At 47.6% G+C, this 17491-nt stretch overlaps 2 protein-coding genes across 3 annotated transcripts in view; both read right to left on the bottom strand.

Moving 5' to 3' along the window:
* Nucleotides 1–3763: 3763 nt before the first annotated feature.
* The window catches only part of LOC119093519 (SET and MYND domain-containing protein 4), a 15626-nt gene continuing 1898 nt past the window's right edge, over nucleotides 3764–17491 (bottom strand). The window contains exons 2-6 of the mRNA XM_037216477.1: nucleotides 12519–12723; nucleotides 11655–11780; nucleotides 10753–10883; nucleotides 10187–10306; nucleotides 3764–3921 (exon numbers count right to left, since the gene is read on the bottom strand). Coding sequence (XP_037072372.1) covers nucleotides 3764–3921; nucleotides 10187–10306; nucleotides 10753–10883; nucleotides 11655–11780; nucleotides 12519–12723 — 740 coding nt within the window. The remainder of the gene's footprint in view (nucleotides 3922–10186; nucleotides 10307–10752; nucleotides 10884–11654; nucleotides 11781–12518; nucleotides 12724–17491) is intronic.
* Nucleotides 12597–17491, bottom strand: part of LOC119093949 (SET and MYND domain-containing protein 4) — a 27669-nt gene continuing 22774 nt past the window's right edge. For both annotated transcript variants that reach the window (XM_037216971.1, XM_037216973.1), the window contains exon 10: nucleotides 12597–12723. The gene's annotated coding sequence lies outside the window, so the exon portion shown is untranslated. The remainder of the gene's footprint in view (nucleotides 12724–17491) is intronic.

The raw sequence follows: 17491 nt of genomic DNA, 5'->3' as shown, positions 1-17491 counted from the left end.
AGGTTTCAGCCAAGCTCAGTCCAGTCGTGAGTGATTTGGCCATTGCTGTTCGTCGTCTTGAGGGTGGTAGATGACATTAAAATGGCTGATTTTTAGTCGTGCGCTTTCACTAAGCTTAGTGCAGTCTCCGGAAGGTCGGATCAAGAATAACATCCCCATGGCTTTATATCGTAAACTGCAGAACGTGCTGAGCAGTCGACGATTGCATGCTGCAATATTCTAAACATTTCTTTGAAGTGTGGAAAATCTAGCTGGCGCCGAACGACATGATATATCACGCTCTTCTCGGTGCTGACATCGGTGGTGCAAATCGCAGCCTCTATTTTTCATGGCAGCATAATTTGGGCTAGAAAAACAACTAGAAAACATATTTTCATTGCACCCTGCTGGTGCTGCAGTAACACCACCCAGCGGTGTTACATATTACACTTCATGGCCCTGGGATTTCGCTAGAGTATGTTTTTGAAATATATCCCCAATGGTGGGACGCCCCCTTTAACGCAGCATTACCATTGATCTTGGAATTTTGTATTGGAGTCGGATTCATTGTAACGGGTGGAGCAGGAGAGGAGTTGTAAATAGTCAAAAGTACTTGAATTATTGATGGACGGCCCCGTATCTGATCTTCATTGCTTTTAATAACGAATGAAAGGGAATGTTCCACATCTGAAAGTATCAAAGCAAGCATCAGATACCATGAAACAAGCTCACTTGCAACTATTGGCGTACTTTTTAAGTGGAGAAGACTGCTCTAGACAGCACAATTATATTTAGGGAAATATGCTCTTCAATGCGTCATGATTTGATTACGTCATCTTACCTTGCACAACATTGATTGAGAGCCAATTGAAGGCCGTCATATCTGAAAATCGCGCTCACGAACACCAGATATGAACGCCCTCGAAAATTGTATTTTTCTTTGCCTTGATCACCGTATGGGTTATAGAATAACAGGATTCGAATGGCGTTGTTATCACGCCATGAATGACGAGGTGATCTTTATAGCACTCTCCCCAATATACTTTTCCTCATTTTCGCGCGCGCAGTAGCCCAGACAATAGAGGGACTTAGGTCTTTAGAAAGGCAGGAATGTGAACAGCTCCATAAGGTGTTCAAGAATGGGTACTTCGGTTCAAAATCCCATATAAATGTGGAACACCCCTTTAAGCTGCCCGCCAACGTAGCTATCTGGTAGCGGAGTCATTGGTTGCCTGGTGCGCCATAAGATGGTGTGCGAGTCGACGCGCGCCAGGAAGGCTGAGAGCAGGTAGCAGCTTTGGCTTCGAACGACTCTGTTTAAGTAGCTGAGCCGACCTAAAACAATTGATGACATTGCACGTGGATAAGCGCAGCATACCCTTCCAAGTACTTTGCTGCACTCCCGTTTTCGCCCGGAGTGACCTTTCTGCACTATAATATCCGAGCGGCGCGCTGACATTACAGACAAGTACCACATAGCACGTCAGCCTCCCACTTTCATCATTCTCGCTTAATCCTGAATCCTCGCGACAACCCGTTTGAACGGGGCAGGCTCTCCATACACCAGCCATGAGTGGGCCCAAGTGCATCCTGGTGGGAGCCCCTCTAAGCACCGAGCACGAACCTCGAACACGGGTCCCTGTGAGGATTCAAACTGGATAGATGGATCTCCAGGTACGTATAGTTATACCTCACCACTATCTACTCTCCTTCATCCCACAGCCCTGAGATGGTCCTCTCTAGACGAAAGGGCTCACTTCAAGCGTGTTCAATCCATCTAAATACGTTTCTGATCTTGGAACAATGGGGCGATCTCTCTCCATCGGTGTGACACCCAGTATCCTTAAGATTTGACGGATTATGATCATCTAGAGTGCTTGCTATGAGGTATACTGTACCACTGAAGATCGGAAGAAGCTCTTTGTGGCACGAGGGCACTTTCAAGCTTGACAGCCCAGTGACGTCAGCGGGAATGGCTCAGTTTTCACCCCATGTACTTATCTGTTGTGATATACGATACAACACGCACAAAGAGGCCTTTGGTTCGAGGAGGCTTCTGTTATGCTAAGGGGCCGCGGCTGCCTGTGCTCTGCCTGGCTGCTATTACACTCATTTATGTTCGGTGGGGTAGCCAGGATTTCGCCCAGGAGGGAGCCAAGTCGAGATATAGAGAAGAGAGCCAATTCGGCCAAATGGACCTCAGTTTGTTGTATAATAGGGGTCTTATTTCGTATTTTTGATTCGAAGCAGCTTCATATGCTTGTGATCAATTTTGTTGCATCGAAGACCCTTTGGATGCCTTAGAGGCTTTACGAGCGTGCCCGGGTGGCCGGTTGAATACGCGCCGCTCAGGCGAGGTCGTTTTGACCATGTTGAAATCTCACGAATGAGTGAAGCTAGAGACATGAAATTCGCAGGATAGATAAACTTACTAATGAACTAGTTAAAGTAATAAGGTCAAACGCCCGATGGCTGTCAAAGTGCCCCAAATCTCCTTAAACATTCATCTTTAACCTAGATAAGTCTTCTAAACAAAGGGTCGCCGGCCTTAATTGCAGGTCAATGACCTTACTTGATCTTTCAGGGATTCTCCATACCAAAAATCTGCGAAACTGTTCTGTTTTTTAATTTCATTAAGCATCAAGGATTACGCCAGATGGCATGTTTGCAAAAAAAAAGATTGATCAGGACCATTCCGGGTCAGTGACCTCTTGTGACTCTTATGAAGTTCAGGCAACACATTTGTGGGCGTCCCTGTTATTTCTAAATTCAAAATGAGCGTCAGAAACTATCCCACAAAGCAAAAGCGCCTCCGGTAAGAAAGACATTCTGTTTTTGACCTTGATCTGACCCTCATATCTGACCGAAGGTCAATTGAATAAGTCTGTATCCTGAACTCAGTTATTTAGTTGTCAAACCAAACAGTTTTAAGATGTGTGGCTTCGTTTAAAACATCGTTGTCACATCAAATTGAATGCTTCCTTAGAATTTAAATGCCTTCTCTGACATCATGGCTTGATTTTGTCCGGCCACAGCTCCGCGATCTTGCAAGGCGCATCAAATCTTTTAATACAGAAAGACTAGGAGTTAAATCGGCAACAGCTATGCACAATTTGGCATGTTAACGCCGCGCAGTTCAGAAGTTGCTTTGGAAAAATCTTCGTTGGTCGCATTGATCCTCCACCCAAAAGTATGCACAACCACAAAAAAGCAAAAAAACACTGAGACCCTTGGCCCCAGGGTGCTCCCACCATCTCCAGGTGAGCTATGGTCTCATAATTTGCCATGAACTTTTTACGCCACTGGTCATGTTGTGATATGGGCGAATGGTTTGAACAGCACGCGCAGAGAGTAGGATTTTAAGAAAGACACATGGTTAGACACTTCACAGCAAAAACTACCCGGCAAAAACAAAGCTATGCAGGAGCGTGAAAACTGCTTTATTATCAGAACACTGAAAACCGAAGGCATTTATTGATGCCAGCTTCGCAGGATTTCCAGAGACGGACCAGGCCTCGAAAGGCGCGCTAACGTCACACAAGTGCCGCGGAGGGCGGCAGTTGCGGCCCTGGCACCGGCTTCACGTCACATGGGGCCTGCAGTGGGCGGGCCTCATGTGATGCCGGCCATGGCCCCGGCTTCACGTCACATGAGGTCTGCAGTGGGCGGCAGCTACGGTCGCCGGTCCCCGCCCGGGCGGACCCCGGGCCCGGTGTTCCGTTGGGTACTGCGTTGCTCAGTTGCCGTTCCGCTGAGTAACGTGGCCGGCGGGTGCGGGGCGAGGCTACTTTTTACTTTTGATGCAGTGCAGGCTGCCGAGGCTGGCCAGGCACATGCGCGCCGCCTCCTGGCACAGGCTGAGGTCACGATTGGGCCGCACCACCAGCTCCCGACACTGCTCGATGAACCGGTAGAACAGCCGCAGCGCCTTTCTCGGCTCTCCTGTTGGGCAGCAGCGACGTCATGCACCTCTCTAACGCTTTGGCAAGGTCACACACCAGTCATACCACCCACCTCTATGCAGGTCTTTCAAGATTTAGTTGTACGGTATTGAACACTAAATTGCCAGTCTGGAATGGCATCACGGATGAAATGATTGTTCGGAATACCGTATCTGCCTAGTGCGTTGGTAAGTACACAGCGTTTCGACAAGCTAGCTCACCGGCCGTCATCCGGTGTTAGGGGTCCTGAGAAACATTGCATAGTGTTCGGCTATTAGTCATGTACGTGTCACAGCCCGCTTCTGGTTGCGACTCCAGTCCTCTATCAACTGCGCTATCCGTGAGAAACGATCTTGCGGTGCTAGGACTTGGTATATATATATATATATATATATATATATATATATATATATTTATCTCCTGCATATTTGGGAATTTTTCGCAAGGATGGTTGCCAGACTGGGCTGATAATCATTGACCTGATATGCACATTTGGCTTACTGATGGGTTGTCTGCCAATGTCACGCATCTTCCGCACACCACCGACAACCGCCACATCTCCACATTCAGCAAGCAGTGCGAGGCCGAATGCAACAGTGCATTGGGGCCATCATCGCCGGTAAGAATACCAGCACCAGTAAGCTCCCAGACATCACCCCTGACATCTAGAACCAGTGCGCTGACGGCTGCCGCTGTCGCCGAGTCGAGACGGGCCGACACCGATGCTGGCTTGCGAGCCAGGCTGCCTCGGTTGGTGGCCTGTTAGTTCCAGGTCCAGCTAGTGCTTCTTGAGGGGTTCCAACGCACAGTGAGCGACATGAGCAGCAGCCGTGCGTGAGGTACTCATGGACTGTCTGTGCGCTTCGTGAAATTGTGTTTTCCACTGACGAGCACGTGATTCTGTCTGCTTTCAAGATCACCGTCGTCAGTGAAACCAAACCGGAGTCATGGGTGCTGGCAATTATTCATACCGTTCACAAGTCCTCGGGTTAAAGGGGGTGTGTCTAATATTTTCTATTTTCTCAATACTCGCCTAAGGGGAGTTTGGCAATTGGCTATGGTTGAGTTTGGTCGCTACATGTGCATTTGGGTCTCGCAACAGTTTTGATTTATTTATTCTTATCGATCCCATCTGTAGCTGTGCGCGCACAAATGCAACCCTAAAAAATACACCAATCAGCGGGCAGGAAAGGACGAATGCACTGGCTTATATGTGGCGAGAAGCCGCGCGCTAGAGACATGGCCATTGATTTGGTTGCTAAGCGACGTAGAACAGTCACATTTCGCTAGAGCCTCGTGCAGCCGATTGGCACGACGCAATACTTGTTTCTCATCTCAGTGCATAGTAGGCCGACGTAATTTGGTGCGTATCAACTGACCAGCCTTACCATACGTCTAAACCCGTACACTCGTAGCCATCAACTGAATGTAAAAAATCGACATACTAGCCACTGCCATCATTGCGTTCGCAAGCTGCTGTCAGCGCTGACAAGCGACTTCCCCGAAAAGCCATTGGCTAGAGCTAATGATACATTCTCAATGATGTTGATGTGATTAGTATTGACTACTGCTTGGGGGCTACCCGATAATTTCATTCTTCCATAGAAACCAAAGAAAATTTGGGGGCTGTAACAAAATCTCGTCAGTGGAGGCAAGTTTGTAGAAACCAATGACACCAAGATTTGTAAATCGAAATAACCTATCATCCTACGTACAGTCAAAATTCTAACTTGACTGCACATAGTCCCTTTAACTTCGACGATCTGATTAACTTCGGGCCTATTTCGATTGTTCCTTGCCGCGCCCAAATTAGTAAACACGTCATTCATCAACAGTTTTTGTCTTTCTTATCTAACAATCGTCTGTTCTGTAGTGTTCAGCATAGATTTCGTCGAAGAAACTCGACAGAAATCAAGGTGATTAGGGTCATGGATTACATCCTTGGATCTTTGGATGGACAGACAAAATGGCTTGCTTAACCTTACTTGACTTGACTTGTAAGCGTTTTGGTGTTGCTAGCGATTACAAACTCATTGAAAAATAATATTTCTGTGGTGTCCACACATACTGATACAACAGTCACTTCCGAGACCACTACCAGCAAGTACGTCCCATTACACAGGAGAAGGGTCCAATGATCTCCGATAGACGATCCGACGATTCAGCCCCATTGGGTTCTATCATAGTACTGCTCTGAGACCGCTGACCTACACCATTGGTGCGAACGACATGGGTCACACGAAGAGTGACGTTTTCATTATCCAATACGATGACCATATTCAGACTTTGATTCGGTCATAAGTCTGACCTGGCGCGGGTTGTTCAACGCATTTAATGTGCCCTCTTAATCTCGTTTGGCTGGTTCAGCCAGACGATGATGAAAGCAAACACCGACAAGACAATATGTCTTGTATCTGGCACCCGTCAGATAACGCACGGCCTTTCCCGCGCCACACTCCAAGCCTGCAGCACACGCTTGCAGAGATGGACACTGCTAACAGCCCGGGCGCACTGTCCGACAGAAATCTTTCTTTTGAGCCCCACGATGACATCGTGCGTCGGTGCAACGGTTTGCTGATCGCATTGTTCCACGCTACGCACAGGCTGCCAATAGAATTAATACCCACTGTCATCAGTGGTACTGTTTTCTCCATTGTACAGCACTGAATTTCCGCCTACGGCAGCGCATCGAAACAACCAGTGCAACGCATTCCCGAAGTCTTTGATTTCTTCACGCGGAAAACATGGGGCCGACGAAACTACGACCATATCACTGACGTGCTTTCGTAACTAGGCTGGCTGTTCGCCCATAACCAATGCACCTATTGGTGCGTATGCTTTCTGCGACAAGCACTGGTCACTGACGAACCAGTCGTAGTCGCCCAATCCGTAACGCTCACTAGTCAGGCGCATTAGAGGGGTACCGCGCCAGCGAACAGGAACTGTATACATGCGTGAATGGTATGCATATAGGCTGTGCCCAGGTTTGTTGCGGAATGAGTGCCAGTTCGATGTGCTGTTTGCGTGCTATCCTCACCAATGCAGTAGTCCGTTATCGACTGACTTATGCTGGTGAGAATCTACCAGAGTGGAAGCCACATAATGCTGCAATTAACAGGCGCTCGGGCGGGGGTCAACTCGACCCTCAAAGTGTTACCGGCATGGTTTCCGAACGACACGGCGTAGACGCACCAAATTCTGCATAGCTGTGGGAAATTGAATTGCGGACCGTTTGACATCACAAATTTAGGTATATCTTATATGTTTGCTGACCTACGACAGGCCAAAGTCAGGCCACGGATTCACCAAAAGTCAATTTCTAGGGAATCGTTAAATCTGATCCAACAACGGAGTGTTAGAAGAAGCCATACATCCCTGAGTTACTTTCTTAGCCAAGAAAAGAATTAAATCAACGGATTCCGTTGAGTTAGGGTCAGGTATGAGGGTCAAACCCAGGTCAAGACCAATCTGTTTTATTTCTCCACTGCTTGGTGTATGGGGTAGTTTCTGGTGCTTATTTCGAATTTATTAATAACGGGAGCCGCATGATTTATCTTTCATGGGGTTCTTAAAGACCAGAATAGGCCACCGCCCTGAAATGGCCAGGCCAACATTTTGCTTTTAAGAGCATACGATCTAGCGTAATCTTTGTCGCTTATTCAAATCCGAAAATTAAAGCAGTCTAGTATGATTTTGGTCAACATGACATTTTAAGAACAAACAAGGTCACTGACCTCATATGAGCATGTCAACTTTTGCTTAGAACAGGCATCTAGATTCTGGGGGTACTTTAGACACCAAGCTGGATTGCCTTGTTTGACCCCATTTGACCCGAAAGTCACCAACGAGAAGCCTCAAACTTCGGCCCAAGTGAGCTTACATGCATACCAAAACACCCAGTGAATTTGGTGTCTCTAGCTTTCTTCGTTTCTGATATCTCAGCGGGTGTGGGGGAGGGGGTGAAATCAAACTGACCCCCACTCGAGCGAAGGGTATCCAACCGGCCACCCGGGCGCGTTTTTCAGTGTATGACTTGATGTAGTACATACATACACACCAAACATAAAAAGTCACCCCGGACAGTCGTCTTTCTGTGCTTTTCCAGCCTGGTCGACATAAGGCGACTTGGCTTTCCTTTGTAGGACCTGCCACAGTTGCATGGTATGTCGTGTATGCAGCATGCAGTTCTTCGTGTGTTCGTTATGTGTTGGTGTGTCTGACTTTGGTGAGCGTTTTCTGGGGCGTTCAGCTACTTCTGAAGACTGTCTTGATGTTGCATCTTCCGATAACTCTTCTGACGCTCTAAGAAATCAGTGTGCAGCAATGGTACCGCCACTGTTGTCTTTTCTTTTAGCTGCCTTGCTTGCTGAGCCTATTATTTGGGCTTCCGGTCCATGAAGTCTCTTGCGTGTCCGTCCCTACTGAGCGTCTCAGTTGGGGAGGTTGATATTACTCTTCGTAGCTGCTTCATTGTCGCTGATTGCGTTTTTCAGATGCTGAAGACATTTCGCAATGCCTTTCTTGACTGCATCCGGATGGGATGACTGAAAATCCAGGCAGCGATCGGCTGCTGTTGGTTTCCGGTACGCAGATACCCTTAGCCTGTTGTTGGTTCTGTCGACTTGGACGCCTAAGAACGGTAGCTTGTTGTTCTCTCTATGTTCCATAGTGCACTAGATGGGTGTTCGCAAGTTGTTGAAGTGGTTGAGGAATGCCGCCTCGTCTTCCAGGTGTTGCCTTAGGACGAAGGTGCCGCGGACGTACCGTAACCGTACTGAGGGTTTCAGTGGCGCAGTTTTTATCGTCATATGTTCGAAATGTTTCATGTGGATATTGGCAATCACCGGTGATGGAGGTGATCCCGCGGATGTTCCATTGGCTTGCTGGTAGCACCGTTCTTTGAACTGGAACACGGTTGTGGCACAAAATATGGGTAGCTCCATGATGCTGCTAATATTGGGATGCTTCTTCTTTCTTCTTGCGATCCTCGTCCTCAAACTTGGACTTGGGCCTGTTCCGTACAACAGCTAACATGCGCCCAGGTGGCTTCTTAAATCGGTGGACGTGGGAAGGTAGGAGTTGTTTCACATCACTGACATCCAACAAACTCAGAGAGATAGACAAACCTAATTCATAGGGTATGTAGGGCTTGTTGTAAGCTCACTTGCATATATCAAATTTTGTGGCCCCTGGGTCATGACCTTCGGATCACACAATGACAAACGTCAAACTCAAGGTGAGTATCCGAAATGATCTCAGACCTACTCACGCAACCAGCCTTACTCTTGCTTCCACTTATAAGCAGAACATTCGGGTTGTTCATATCAGGTCAGTGACCGTATGTGATCTCTACAAGGTAAAAATGGGCAAAAACCTTCAAGATCGCTTTTATGTCTAAATTTTCATTCTTTAACAGCATGCTTCTAGAAACAAAAACTTTATCGTGGTCATGTCACGTTAGTGACGTTCCAAGATCTTCGGGATGTCAAAATGAGAAATCTCTTGACGCCGTTGTAATACATTAATTGAAAACAAGCGTCAAAATCAACCTCGCAAGGCAACATTTTCTATACAAAAATTATTAGATTTTGCCTTCATCTGATCTCCACTCCGCACCCAATGTCGATGAAATAAATCATACTTATTATGTCAATTGTCTTGTTGTCTAAGAAACTTTCCCAAACATCTATGACTTTGTCGGCATTACGCTGTCCGATCATGATGGCAGTTTCCCCAGGAATTGCCTCCGCCCACACCCACGGCTTGACGTTGATCTATTATAACTCAGCGACCTTGCAACGTATATCTAGTTTTGTATGCCGCAAGATCGGCCATTGAGTTCCTACAGCTACATAAAGTTTGCACGGTTGTCGCACCGTTCGAGACTCATTTTGGGAAAAACTTCGGGGAGACTAACCCTCACGCCAGCGCGTGCTAGGGCCTCATACGTTGGTCAAGAGGCTCACTACGTCCAGGGTGATCATTTGTGTGCCAGGTGTTAGGCACGTACCTGTGTGCATTTTTTTACAAAACGTTGTGTACATACTAACACACAGTACCAGGACGGTATTCCGAATTTCAGATGATTTCATTCGTCCCATCCCACACCCGCGGACGATTCGTTCGTCCATGTACAAAAAAACAAAAAACACCCGCAATGCAACCGGCGTGTACAACAGTTGGGTACCACCAAACGTTGGGACGGTAAGTGGTACCGCGGCCGGTCCGTCGGCCGAGGCTCGGGCGCCGAGCCTCCGTTGACGCACCTCCGTCCATCATGTGCATGGCAGACTGGTAAAGCTCCTGGGCGGTGCGTAGCTGCCGGAACAGCTCGACGGCGTTGTTTTTCTTTCCGCAACTCGAACAGTCCCCGTTGGCGTTTTTACCTGGAAGATTGGTGAGGAAGGATGTTGATAAATAGAGCTTCATACCTAATGCTTGAATTCATATCAATATCCGAAACTGCATCCATGACATATACACATCTTAGTTTCTTTCACTGAAATGTTTAAGGATCGTCTATAAAATATGACCTTTGGCGTTACGCCGGTGAGAAACGCTAACCATCAGCCTCGGGCGTTTCATCGACAAGCATGTGAACAATCAGGGCCGCAAAGCAATGCGCGCAATACTCCAAAAACCCGGAGACCAACAACAGCCAAGTTGTAACAGGAAAATCGAAGCAGCCTGCCGGACTGTTGCAATCACAGAGACATGGCGAGGGGCTATGTCTATGGCTGCCTGACATGTCCTGAATGCAAGCCGGCTTCGTGTCCTGTCACGGGACAGGTGCTAGCCTCGCGCCTCTGCACCCTCAGGACATTACGCTCACCGGAGGCCTCGTTGGTGATGCCAGAACCGCATCCCTGGCATTTGATGGAGACCTTGGTATGGTCGAACTGGTCGTAGTCCGGCCAATCCTCCACGCAGGCGACGCATTTACACCCGAACCAGTATCGGGAGCTGCAAGCCGAGTCCGCCATCACGTGATGCGAGTGGAGGTGCAAGGAATAAAGGCAGGGCGCTTATGGCCTCAGCGTCCAGTGCTTATGCCTCCGTCTTGTGAGGGGGGAGGGGGGAGAGGGTGCAGCTCACTGTGTCTCCTGGGCGGGGATGTGGAGAATGCGGCTCACTGTATTTTCTGGGCGGAGGTGTGGAGGATGCAGCTCAATGTATTTTCTGGGCGGAGGTGTGGAGAATGCAGATCACTGTGTCTTCTGGGCGGAGGTGTGGAGAATGCAGCTCACTGTATTTTCTGGGCGGAGGTGTGGAGGATGCAGCTCAATGTATCGTCTGGGCAGAGGTGTGGAGGATGCAGCTCTATGTATTTTCTGGGCGGAAATGTGGAGGATGCAGCTCAACGTATCTTCTGGGCGGAGGTGTGAAGGATGCAGCTCACTGTATTTTCTGGGCGGAGATGTGGAGGATGCAGCTCAATTTATCTTCTAGGCGGAGGTGTGGAGGATGCAGCTCAATGTATTTCCTGGGCGGAGGTGTGGAGGATGTAGCTCACTATATATTCTGGGCGGAGGTGTGGAGGATGCAGCTCCTTGTATCTTTTGGGAGGGGGTGTGGAGGATGCAGCTCAATGTATCTCCTGGGCGGAGGTGTGGAGGATGCAGCTCACTGTATCTTCTGGGCGGAGGTGTGGAGGATGCAGCTCAACGTATCTCCTGGGTTAGGGCGCGGAGGATACATTTCCAGCATTGCCATAATACAAATAAAGATACGTACGAAAGCCAGTGTTGGCGATCCCGCAGCGGCTTGTGGGAGTACACTGGGCCGTAGTTCTCGAAGATGTGATCGCCAGGGGCCAGGTGCTGGACAGAGTGGACGACCAGGGTATCGCCCACGAAGCACCTAAAACGAGAGCACGCCCGACGAGCGCAGGCCAGGCCAGAGTCAGCACGACACAAAGGCAGACAGCGTCATCAGCTGGGGTGGAGCGGTGACCAGCTGGGACGTATGTGTGGCGCACTGTTTGGAAAGCACACGGGCATTACGTGTCCGATAAATGCACATGGCGCATCAGTGGACACGGAACTAACACCGCCACTGACAACTAGTGAGGTGGTGAACGGCTCACGCACGACGATACTGGTGATCGCTCGCATTCAGTTCGCTTCTGAGGATTGCTTTCTGGCTGCAAGCATTAGCAATATATATGGCGTGCATTCCAAAACCACACTCTGCACGCCGGAATTACGGATGTCGGTGAAGGTAAGCGACAGGCAACCACCGGCAGGATCGATATTTTCGTTTGTTTTTATTTGCTCCAAACCGTGTGCATGTGTGACTTGGTGTTCAGAGTTCTACAATAAAAGCCTCGTTGCGTTTTCCCTGAACCCACCACCTTTCCTATTTATTCCAGCTCGAAATGACTATGAATGGACTCCAGAAGAGCAGGTTGCCATAGCAACACAAGAGAAGCGCCTTATTCTGCAGGATAAATGTAGAGGGCAATAGTACAGCGTTCAGTGTCGCGGCATGTCTGTCGGCCCCAGGTTTTCTGGTCCTGACGCTGCGGACAGGAGCGGTTGATCGACTCTCGTCAGGCGTACGATCGCCTGCTGCCCTGAGAGCGAAGCCCCAGCTGACCTGGACACGCCGCCCTCGCAGCTGTGGTTGAAGAAGGAGACCGTCGGGTACACGGCCACACCGATGTAGATGCTGCGCGACTGCTTGAACTGGCCTGGTTCCATCATGACGTACTCGCCCACCTCGTGTGCGTTGAACTGCAGCAGCTGCAGGTGGTGCAGCAGCAGCGAGCCGATCAGCAGCTCGTCCGCTGTCAGCGCGCTGCCTGCGCGGGCAGCCGGATGTCAGAGGAGCGGCACGCGACGGCTGCTGGGATCAGCAGCTCAGGCGCACGAACTGTTCGGCTCTGAGTCCGCCCCTGCAGCTTCACTGGAGAAGGGTGCCAGGTACCCTGATCAGTGAGTGGTTGGCATAGTTAACCTTCCAGGAGCTGAGTTGAGGAGTCACTGGATCTTCACCAGCCACTGGACGCTTGCTCAGGGGAACCAGGATGAACCGGAGCGGCCGTGCCACAACCTTGCGAGGTAGATTCGAATCTGACGTACGGCTGACTATTTTTTCAGGTAACAACCTGAGGTATGTCAACTGAACCTGACTTGTATCTTACTTCTCTGACACATTAAGCTACGTCTTAACGGAGATAAACGGGAGCGCAGCTAGAGACTTGGTAATGGCCGGAGAGAGAGAGAGAGAGACCATAGGGCAGACATAGGGCACCTGACTCGGAACATTTCCCCACAACAAAAAACAAAAATAGTTGAGTATGAACCGCGCGATTTCGAGGGGCACAAATCACTCTGTTTTATTTTCATGTTGACTCCTCTTAACTGAAACGGGACACAGAAGCTGCCGGGAGTGCTTTTTTAAGTCAAGAAACTGAAGGAACTGGGCGTTAACACGCGCTCGGGTGGGGGTGGCAATTGACCCCTCCGCGAAGGTCTTTCCAGAATGGTTTCCGAACATCGCGGCGTAGCCGCGCTAAATTTGCATAGCTGTACACAATTAAATAGTGAATCGTTTGGCATTAAAAATATAGATGTACATTGTAAGGTCGCTGACCTATGGCAAGTCAAGTCAGACCATGGTTTCAGCGAAGGCAATTTCTAGGAATCCTTCAATCTCATCCAACAACGGAGTGTTAGACGAAGCCATACATCTCTGAGATGCTCTCTTAGGCGGCAACACAACAGTTGAATGAGCAAATTAAATTGACCTAAGGTCAGTTATGAAGGTCACATCAAGGTCAAAACCAACCTGTTTTGTTACCCTTGGACTTGCTGTATGGGATAGTTTCTGGTGCTCATTTCGAGTTTATTGATAGCAGGAACCGCATTATACATTTTCCGTGGACTTCTTAGAGGTCAGAATAGATCATTCACCTAAAATGACCCAGGTCAACATTTTGTTTTAGGAACATACTGCCTAGCGTTATCTTTGTCGCTTAGTCAAATGCAAAACTCAAAGCAATCTGGTATGATTTTGGTCACCCTGACCTTCAAAAGGTCAAAAAGGTCACTGACCTTAAATGAGAACGTGACCTTTTGCTTAGAAACGGTTATCTCCGTTCTGGGGGCACTTTGGAAACCAACCTGCAACTTGACCTTGCTTGACCTTTTTCGACCCAAAGGTCACAACCTAGTAACCTGAAACTTGACCTAAGTGAGTTCACGTACAGGTCAACACACCCTGCAAATTTTGTATTTCTAGCTTTCTTAGTTCCCGAGATCTTGGAGAGTCAAATTGACCCCCACCCGAGCGAAGAGTGTCTAGCCGGCCACCCGGGCCCGTGTTAAGAGGACTTTATCCTAAGCTTGTAGCACTTAGGGGATTGCTTGAGCTTATAAAGGTTCTTCAGAGACATTGAAGAACTCGTGAACGTAGACTATATATCAAAGTGGGGTAAACGTGGCCAATTTAGATTCACATGGCCAACCTATGCTAAGCTACGGATGTTCAACCATTATTCAGAATCAATACGTGAAAAATAGTGTAATCCAGTTTTGAACACACGCAACCGCAAGTCTTAGAAGAAATCACCCCGACGCCTGGCGGTGCAGTTTCTGTAAGGCTGCGCGGTGTTCGTCCTATCGTGAAGACTTGATGTTGACCACGCACGATGACAGCAATTTTAACATTTAGAAGATAGTCTAGGCGTATAAATTTCCGCCTGTGAGACTTGCCGATTGATCGGTTGCAACAAAACTTAGTGCTAAACGGCACCGCGAATTGGAGCTTAAGTCCGGTGGTGGAGCTCAAAACCAAAAGGCAGGCTCCTCTTTTTGTTTCTTTAACTCTTAATCTGCTCGGAGATCTAACTCGAGATCAAACAGGTGAAACATACTCTCCAGAGTAATCTTTGATTGGTACGAGTTGATTTTGATATACTTTCGAATACATTATTTCACGACGGCCATTCCGCGTGCCAGGCCCGCAATGTGTTATCTGAAGCGGCCACCGCCTTTTGGGTTGACGGAAACTGCATTTTCCCCAGTCATCGCTGTTCTTGCTTTTTAGATTGTGAGCGCGCGGGCTCCTAACTTCCCTCATATAATCTATTTCATCTGTCGATTCTGAAAAAAGATAGACGTCCTCAGGCAAATGTGGCTTCGCCCTCTTTCTTTTTTGACCACATTTCGTTCCATCCTATAGAACACTGAGGACACCTCCTACCTTTTCCGGGCCATGGGTCATAGGGATAAAACACTAGGTGGTACGTAATCGTCCTAGTTAGGGGTTGAAGGGCCATTCCGTCTCACCACGGGTTATCTACCGGCTACCATTCTGGCGCCACTAGGGAGAGGCTCCTTGGTCGATCGGGAGGCCCTTAGAGGGATTCGCCACGTGTTGTCCATTCCTGATGCGGAGGGCCCTGTGATCAGTATCCTAGAATGGCAAACCTTCTGTGCAAAGCTTCACCCCATGAGGAGAACTTTTTCACTCCTTTTCCCATATTTGATGTGAATTTTTCTCTTTCACTTGATAATGTCTAGCCACACATACCAACCCATATTTTCCTTTCAGAGGCTTTAAGGTGTCATCCAAAACCGAGCTCACGTGAAACTACCAAACATAAACGAGGCTTCACAGAACCTGGACACCCATGGCTATATCCCGCCTCAATTACATCTGAATCATGCCTATGTATGCACAGAGCAAGGGCGCCAGGTACCTTCAAGCCCGAAACCCTCAGCAACTCCAGCCGCTTGCATGTATCAAGTTTGGTTTGTTCGCAACATGCATCGCAATCTTCAGTTGTGTGCCAAATGCAAAGGCTTTCACGCATCCCCATTTTTTGAGGTTACACCATGCCAACACCACAGTAAAACGAAGCCTGATGCAAACATAAGGAAAGCCTGGTAGGGAATTGTACTCCACGTATCTCTTTTACCTGAAGAAACTTGGCCATTAAATTCCACCACTCCCGAAATGAAGGAATGAAAAATTCAAGAAATGCCTCCTAAATGAAACCCAAAAGCTGAATATTACGAATTGAGCACTCATTTTCCAATATTTCCAGTCAGTTTAGTTGATTAAAAAAATTGACCGAACAATTCTAGATCTCCATATTTTATCTACTTAGCTTTTTCGGTCTCATACGAGTGTGATACAACTTCATTCTTCCTTCCTTTCCAATCATCTTAAAAGACATTATCTATGACTTAAAATGTTGACCAAATTGTCTGCAAAGTGCTCAAACTCAAACTCGCATACAATTCACACAGAAATCGGGTTAATTCGCCAGACACCCGAACATGTTTCCATGCACCCAAGAGAGAACAATTCATGGGAAATGGAGGCAATTTGAAGCACGGAACTTATTTTTACCACCATATTTGCCCTGTTACACCGCCAGTTAGCGTTTTTTCTGGAGCGTGGGGGGGGGGGGGGTCATGGCGGGGGTTAATAATGATAAATCTAAGCCACTCCGGTTTTACTATCTCACCACGATTCATTATCCTACTGTACATAGCTTTGGGGCAGAGCTGGCGCAGCTAATACAGAAATGTTTGGTAGCGTAATTCTGTCCTACGAGGCTGTTCTCATGCATGCATACTCTCACTTGTTTCGCATTTGTATCTTGTAGGTTGGTGAGCATGAGTTACTTGTATTTTATGGGTGGGTTGGATGACCCTGTCTGTCAGCAAACTATGCGAAAAATACTGACTTTTCATGTGGGGGAGCAGAAAGAATCCTGCCCTTAAAACCCCAATAAGTTTCTTCTGTGGAGCAACTAATTGCTAACCTTACCAGCTTTCATCACGTGATTTGCAACCAGATTTATTCATTTTCTGTTAAGATTCATCGAGTTTTGTTGTTAAAACAAATTGTGATGCCACAAGAGATGTAATTTATTTTGTTTCATAACTTGACTATTTGCCCCAAATTTGTTGAAGTGGTTCCTCACGTCTGCTCTAACAAGATGTTCATAGTTGCCACAGTTTGCTGACTGGCACATTATTGTACTGTATACATACATTATATTTTTAACGCGGGAATAACCTAAGCTGCATGACAGTTACACTGTGAGGTAGAAATCGATTTTTAGCAGAGACTATCCTATTTAAAATGTGAAGCCAACATCTGGAATTTGGAGTCATTGAATATGAACAACCAGACCTGCATGTATACATTTGTCGGAGCTGAAATGGCAAGCAGCAAAGCTGGTTTTATGGCCATCTATTAGTTATGCTACGTTTGGAGGTGACGGATTGTTTTTCGAAGCATTCTCACCAATGTCCTTGACAGAGGCCGACCATGACAATCAGAAGTTATTCAAAAGTGATTTGAGGGGCTTGGACTTGTGTGTTGTTAACTTTCTGGTGTCAACAAGCTGACACAAATTAATTAACCCAATGCAAGTTGAAACTATTCAAAAATATTTTTTGTCATGTTTTATTAGAGTGCTGCTGTTAAGAAACGAGTGGGGTGAGTTGAGATGATGTTCAGCATATGGGTTATTATGCGCTAGACAAAGTTTGTCTGGTTGCATGACAAGTGGCAGTAGGAAACTTTGTAAAAACCAATAATTCACA

The sequence above is a fragment of the Pollicipes pollicipes genome, unplaced genomic scaffold (genome assembly GCF_011947565.3).
Source record: "Pollicipes pollicipes isolate AB1234 unplaced genomic scaffold, Ppol_2.1 Scaffold_4002;HRSCAF=4701_pilon_pilon_pilon, whole genome shotgun sequence".
Classification (NCBI taxonomy): Eukaryota; Metazoa; Arthropoda; class Thecostraca; order Pollicipedomorpha; family Pollicipedidae; genus Pollicipes; species Pollicipes pollicipes.
This window is presented reverse-complemented; position numbering and strand designations above follow the sequence as displayed.